The sequence below is a fragment of the Lepisosteus platostomus genome, chromosome 3, assembly GCF_059453375.1.
Source record: "Lepisosteus platostomus isolate fLepPlt1 chromosome 3, fLepPlt1.hap1, whole genome shotgun sequence".
Taxonomy (NCBI): domain Eukaryota; kingdom Metazoa; phylum Chordata; class Actinopteri; order Semionotiformes; family Lepisosteidae; genus Lepisosteus; species Lepisosteus platostomus.
In genome coordinates, this window is record NC_142613.1 from 59,103,018 (window position 1) to 59,109,913 (window position 6,896).

At 40.1% G+C, this 6,896-nt stretch overlaps 1 protein-coding gene across 3 annotated transcripts in view; it reads right to left on the reverse strand.

The window, feature by feature from the left end:
• snx9a (sorting nexin 9a) overlaps positions 1-733 on the reverse strand; it is a 52,294-nt gene extending 51,561 nt beyond the window's left edge. The window contains exon 1 of one of the 3 annotated variants that reach the window (XM_088626219.1): positions 367-733. In XM_088626219.1, coding sequence (XP_088482345.1) covers positions 367-378 — 12 coding nt within the window. In that variant the 5' untranslated portion in view covers positions 379-733. The remainder of the gene's footprint in view (positions 1-366) is intronic. The other 2 variants (XM_088626221.1, XM_088626220.1) reach the window with 2 other exon arrangements.
• Positions 734-6,896: the final 6,163 nt, after the last annotated feature.

Genomic DNA, 6,896 nt, shown 5'->3' on the forward strand with positions numbered 1-6,896 from the left:
CGTGTCCAGAAACTACATATCCCAACATTACTTGCGTCTGATATGACCCGCATTGGAAGGGTGGAATAATGTCACAAGACACTTTTAATGATATATACTGCACATATTTCGATGGAGAATAAACAGGGCGCTTAAACAGAATTCTTACGCTAGAGATGCATACGATTAAGTGTTTTATGTTCGACTGCTAAACCAATACATCCTTTAAGATTCAAAACACTGTTTTTTAACTAAGCTGAATAGACCTTTTTTTAGTTCAGGCTGAAACTGTACCTCCAGTTTTTGCTTCTGCATAATCGAGGCAGTTAGAAAATGAATAAGAAATGCATACAACTTTAAAAAACAATAGCATAAAATTCACCTTACCTTCGAAGCCATTACTGCTTCATTTATTTATTTTAAAATCTTTTTGAAAAGTTACTTTATCGGTTCCTCAATCAGCCATTCCCTTTTCCAGCCACTGAGCGAAAACAAGGCAGTTCTTCTTGGGAGTGCTGGTGAACTAATTTTAATACATCACTAAATACAGACTGCCCTTTGACCCGAGGAGGGGAAAAGGCAGTTTAGAGGACTCTAGTTTAAGTAATCCACTTCGGACTGAGTTTCGCTAGATTTCAGCTTCAGTTTAGTCCTGTATCCCGAGCACGACACGAAGTTAGTGGAGCCCTGCGTCTTATACTGAGAGAACAAAACCGGAAAGGATCTGGAAGCAACACCAAGATATTTATGACAAGTCAGCCTGCAGATACGGTTCAACTGTTTCTCCGCTGCACGAGTTGAGGGCGCTGTCCTACGAAATCGCTGCTATATACAGTATTAGTAGTTTCTAAACTACATTTTTATACCAGGCATAATCAACATAGATATGCGTCTTTATTTTAAAATGAATATGGGTTTGCTGTATGGTTTACGTACAGGTGAATGGGCCATAAAATATGTCTCATTGCATCAGCTTTATCAAGATCTTTATTGTATTGATCGTTATCGCTTATAACCAAGTGGTGTAGAAATTTATTAAATGTTTTAAATTTTGATCATAGCATTACTAACCTTAACCCAATGTATGTATTATATAATTGATACGTGTTGATTTCTACCCCCAAGTCATGCACACCGAATTGAAATATTGCTCCTTTCCTAGATGTGTGCTTCGGGACCTTTGGATGAAATTCAGTATTTGCCAAGCGCTTAGCTTCCGTTCTTGAAATCCCCTTTTGACAACAAAAGGAATTAAAGTTTTGATAAATATAAGACCTTGATTCCTTTAACGTTATTTAAAATAGAGCGTTAAATCAGGGGGAACCGCAGCGGACCTGCCATTTCACTATTGTAACCGTATAATATACAGCTTGTAACGTAATTAAAATAGTATATGGATATCATAAACCATACTAATATTAAATTATTTTATATAATAATGTAACATTTGCCTGGTGTTAAACGTCTCTTTGACCTTCCACCCGTCACCTTTAGCTCACGTGCTTCTCTATCCCCACCCTGTATAAGGAGGGGAGGCCTCTCTCTATACCTCATGCACTGCTAGCAGAAGCTACGCTCATTCTCCACACCCTACCCCCTTGTGTTTACAGTTACCTGTAATCTTTAAGGACAATAAGCCCTAGTGAGCCTACAAGCCTGCTCTCCTACTGTACTAGCCTACACTGCTGGGGAATTGTCAGTATAGGAGAAATCTCCTCACCTGTCTAAGCAAAGGCATAAAAGATGAATGGAAAGCAGACTCCTGATGCAGGCCAAGAGTGAGACAGGACCTCTCACCAGGGATGAAGCTCGGAGAAACATGCTGGAGATAGGCCAAGTCTTGTCTGGGCAAGACAAAATGCCAAAAGAAGTGCGAAACCTGTTTAAAGTCCTTGGATGCGTTCATCTCTATGGAAGCATGGTGACCATGCTGGTGCCACAGACACTACCTGAGTGTTGTGTGCCACAGCCCAGTGAGAATCTTAAGATCTTAGCTGCTGACCTCCACTACCTTGTGCAAATATCCTACCTGTGCCACCCCTGCTTAAAATGTCACTAGAAGTGTCTTTATCATGTAAATCAACAAAGAAAACAGTTATTCAAATGGTTCATAGGCTGACATTGAGGCAGCTGTCAGGAGAGCTTTGTAGAGAGAAAGGAAGAAAGTTTAGAGAATGTCAAAACCCGATAATATTTATTTGAAAAATACCTTTTCAGCAGACAGGGTATAATTCACATTCAGTAATAATTCCCCAATTCCCCAATTTACATTAACCACATTTGCGGGCCCGTCTTTTGGATGATACGTTAAACCGAGGTCCTGACTCTCAGTGGTCATTTAAGATCCCCGGGCATTTCTCAATAAGAGTAGGGAGTTATCCCGGAGTCCGGACCAGATTTCTCCCCTCGGCCTTTACCGTGGTCTCCAAATTGTCCCCATGTATGATTGGCTTGCACTTCCCCTGTGACTGACTGGCGCCCCATCCAGGGTGTACCCTGCGTTGCACGCGTTGCTTGCCGGGTAGGCTCCGGCTTCCTATGACACCATATGGTAAAAAGCGGTTTGGCAAATGACGTGACATGACATTTGCAGGCTCCTATTCACTCTTTGCATGGATCTTTCAACCCTCCACTGGCTTCTCTCCCACACAGAGCCCAAGGGGCATTGGCCCACTGGATCACAAAACTACAGTACAACCAACCAGATGAGCACCATCTGAATGGAGATTCCTTATTCTGGAGATCGTGTGCAGAGGAAGGCTTTGTGCACTGAGGAGCAAGAGCTGGGGCGCTACCCTCACCAACCACAAGCTGCCTGAACCCGCTGCCTGATCTCACACCCTCAGGGAACACCAGTCAAGAGGCCAACCCACATAGCTGGTCTGTCAGTGGCAAAGGCTGAAAGGTGACCTACATACAAGATGGCTAGACAAACTCCTTTAACAAAAGCTCTATGGCCACAGTGCCTGCGTCTTCGAACTCTTCATGGCACTGGGTTCATCCTGGCTCCAGTTTAACCATGTGGCAGGTTTTGGTTCCTTAACTGCTATGACCCAAGGTGCCACAAGCCCACCTCGTGGAGTAAGCCACTTTTGGGTAACCAAGAATCTCCAACAACTCTGAAATATATTTCTTTATATTTTTCCCTTTTATTCTATTCTCTGTTTATGCATTTTAGTTGCACTCTTTAGTTTTTACCTCCCTATCAAGTTCTTTCCACATTTTTTTCAACAGAACGTTTAGGTCAGGGGGAATTGTGAAACCAGTACAGCAATTTCACAATTTAATTTTCACGTTCAGTACAGATTTGCTTTCTTTACTGTTACAAAGTACACAAGGATAGCAAATTCACTTAAAGGCCCAAAGCACAAAGCAAAGCTAAACATGACTTACTATACTCCTGAGCAAAAAACAGCAGGTGTTGCAATCAATACACTGGCATCCCCTGTCCCCTGAACCTTCAAATTGTCTTTTCTGTCTCTCATGGTCTTAAGGTCTTTGCACAATTGCCCCTTTGGCCTGGAATCAGGGTTGGGTCTAAAAGGCAAATGTTTCTGCATTTCTTAGCCCTGGGCAAAGCTCTGAATCCCGGTGAAAGGCCACTGACAGAATAGTCAGTGTAATCATGGTAAGGAGGGGTAAAATGAGGAACTATTGCAGTCTGTATGCTTTCAAAGAAATTCAAAGTCTGCTGTATCAGAAAGACATCAAAAGGTAAAATGATCCTTAAACTTAATTCACATCTTCTTCCCCACTCAGTGATTTACTTATTTACTTTTCAGATGTTTTGTCTGACATTTGTCTCCCATAGTTATATCTGAATCTGTATATCTTGCCCAACCCATAATCATATATTCTTTTGCTCTCCTTACCCCCTTCCCCCTTTGATCTCTCATTACCCAACACACTTGAAGGAGGTTATGCAGCTGAAATATATATATATATTTTACTTTTTACTTCTCCTTCAGCTTTTGTTAATATCACAAATGGCTAGTACGAACAGAAAAACGGAAGAGGTACTGTATATCATAAAGAACATTGCCCCCTCTTGCGTTCTGTGACACTGCCCTGTAACAGGGATTAGATGTAAAGTACCTAAGTGTATCATTCTCTTCTTTTTCTATCTTTAATATGGCCAATGCTGACAGATATCACTAAAAACAAGTTAACTGCGAGTTGCCGTCTTGCAATCATTAAATAATACAATAAATAAACCTTGATTACATGAATACATGAAGGTTTACATTTAATGAATCAAGAAATTACAGATAAGTATATCAGTTCAGAAGACTATGACTGTTAATAACCTGTTCTATCCTGTGGTGAGATCATGTTGTTACTGGTCATATTTGTGTACTAAACAATCCTTCCTGCACAAAAATGCAGGCAATAAAACACATGGGAAAAGATGTAGTTCTGTGTTGAGTAGAGCTCTGTTGTTGGTTAATTTTAGACTGACATGTTCATTCCATTATTGGTATTCAATATGGGGACAGAAGATGCAGTGTGAAAGGACTGTGTTCAACCAGGTTGATGTCACGGACGTCCAAAGGGACTAACCGTGGGGAGCAGGAGAGCGGAAAAAGACCCATATGCGTAGTGGCGAGACGGGAAAAAGGCCCGGGCTCATTAGTGCAAAGAGTTCAGGAATGCCGTATAGAAACCTATGCCCTCAGGGAACGGACGTGGGGCGCCCTGGTGCTAGGCGGGTCTCAGGACATCCGAACGTCAATGCTGAGCCTGGACAGAGTGCAAGACCCGGAAATATATAGCCCAAGGAAGAGAGGGACAGGAAGGACAGCAGACCGGAAACTAGGGACAGGACAGAGAAGGAGCGCCCTCTGGCTGCAGAGGGCGTGACAGTTGAATCCCACCCCTTATCTTTTAAAGCAAAGCAAATGTGAATCCAAACAGCCAAACTCAGGTGTACGTCAGCCTGTTTCTAGTTCCAATCAAAAATCATTAATGAGATTTCCATTTTTTTAATTGTGAGTAATGCGTAGTGTTTAAAAATATATCTATATAGGTTTATTTTACTGAACAAAATATTTTTGTATATAAAGAAGAAAGTTCATAACCAAGATAGGAGCAAAGAGTCAAGAAAGTCACATCAGTTCAAAGGAGTTCTCAGCAAAGGAAACTGAACTGTCTCCTTTGGAAGGCTCCATATCCAACAGGGGTCTCCAACTCAGTTCCTGGAGGACTAAATATCTTCTGTTTTCTGTTCCAACTAGTCTCAGTTACTTAATTGTTCTGATAATGTAATTAACTCCATAATTGTAACACTTCTAACCAGACTCCCACACAGTTTTAGCTCCACACAGAGTTATAGCAGCTGACATTTTACAGAACATTTTAGGTGGTTTCAGGTTGTAGGTAAGGATGTGATTTCTGTCGTTCTAACAGGAAGAATAACTGCTAAAAACAAATGGAAATTAGTTTTATAATGGTAAACCAATATAACAATATTTAAGAACAATTAGACAAAATGTTAATTAAGAATTTAGAATTCAAAATGTTAGTATTTCAGGTGAAACATCAACTCAAACGTTTATACCTGTGTTCTAGAACTAATGCAGATTTGCAGATTTATCTTTTCTGTGTAGCACTTGTGAATTTCCATAACATTACCTCCACCTAGTGGACCACAAGAATATAAAAAAAGGTACCATTCTGTATGTTTTCTACAGTTGTAAATGACAATTGACAATGTCATACCAGAAGAGCTAATTTAGACAAAAAATAAGTTTTAAAGAAATAACTTAGTGAAGGGTAAGTTATACAGTAGCTTGCCACAATAATTTAACTGGAACACGATAAAAGATACATTTTAAGTACAGTATCTTAAGTAGACATTTTAAGTATACCTTCAGCTGTATTTCAATATATTTGCTGTATTTTCAGCCTGAAAACAGGATTGAAAGTATAGAGGGAAACAACTTTTTACAAAATAATCAGGTTTTTCAGACGTTGTTTGAAGACTATGAAAAGAATTTAACAGACAGACTGCAGCACATTAAAAAGTTTACAATTCTGTATTTCATACATGCATATTACTCTTAATGCTCTGATTAAAATAATTCTTGATTCTTTTTTTCTTAATAACTCAATGGTTAAGTATCTACAAACTGCAGAGGGAAGAGAAGGAGAACATAAGAGGACACCACACCTCCTGCTGCACTGCACACCAATAGAACCTGGATTTGGGGATTATACTGAAGATATTGCAAAAAGCACCAGCTGAACAAACTTAAATCATGTTCTCTGGTTGGGACTGTTGATTCTCTGCCCATGACCATCAATAGACAATCTGTCAATTAGAAAATGCCACTCTTTATGATTCCTAAGATTAGGAATTAGTTGTTTCCAACCTTGGAGAGTGAGATGAATTTCACTCTGTTGTGGGTGAATGGGATAGCCGTGGACGGACTATTTGGCTGTTATTTTTTCTTTTCTGGATTCTCTGAGGGGTGGATAGACGGGGGGTCACAACCAAACTTTCTGTTTGGTTTTTTTTGGAGAGTGGCAGAGCACAAAAACACAGCACATTATTCAAATTTTCAGTGGCAGCACAGTGAGGTTTCCATGACCCTAAGCATTAGAGTAAGTATCATACTTATAATATTTCACGATAACTTCTGTTTTTAGGCTTTTTGTAGGACACATTAAGACACTGTACAATCAATGTCCCTTTCCCTTTATTTTTATGTACCTCTATAGAATTTGGACCCGAGTTGGTTTGTGGGTTCCCACCATCCAGGTTAATGGACACATGTCATGGCTCGATCAAACAGGGTGAGGCTCCATTAATCCACAGTCAAACGCTTATTGAAAATCACAATAACTCTGAGCAGGACTGAGTGTTCTGCCAAGATATCCCCAATAGAATAACCCAAGAAGCCACAAAGAACCCAAGA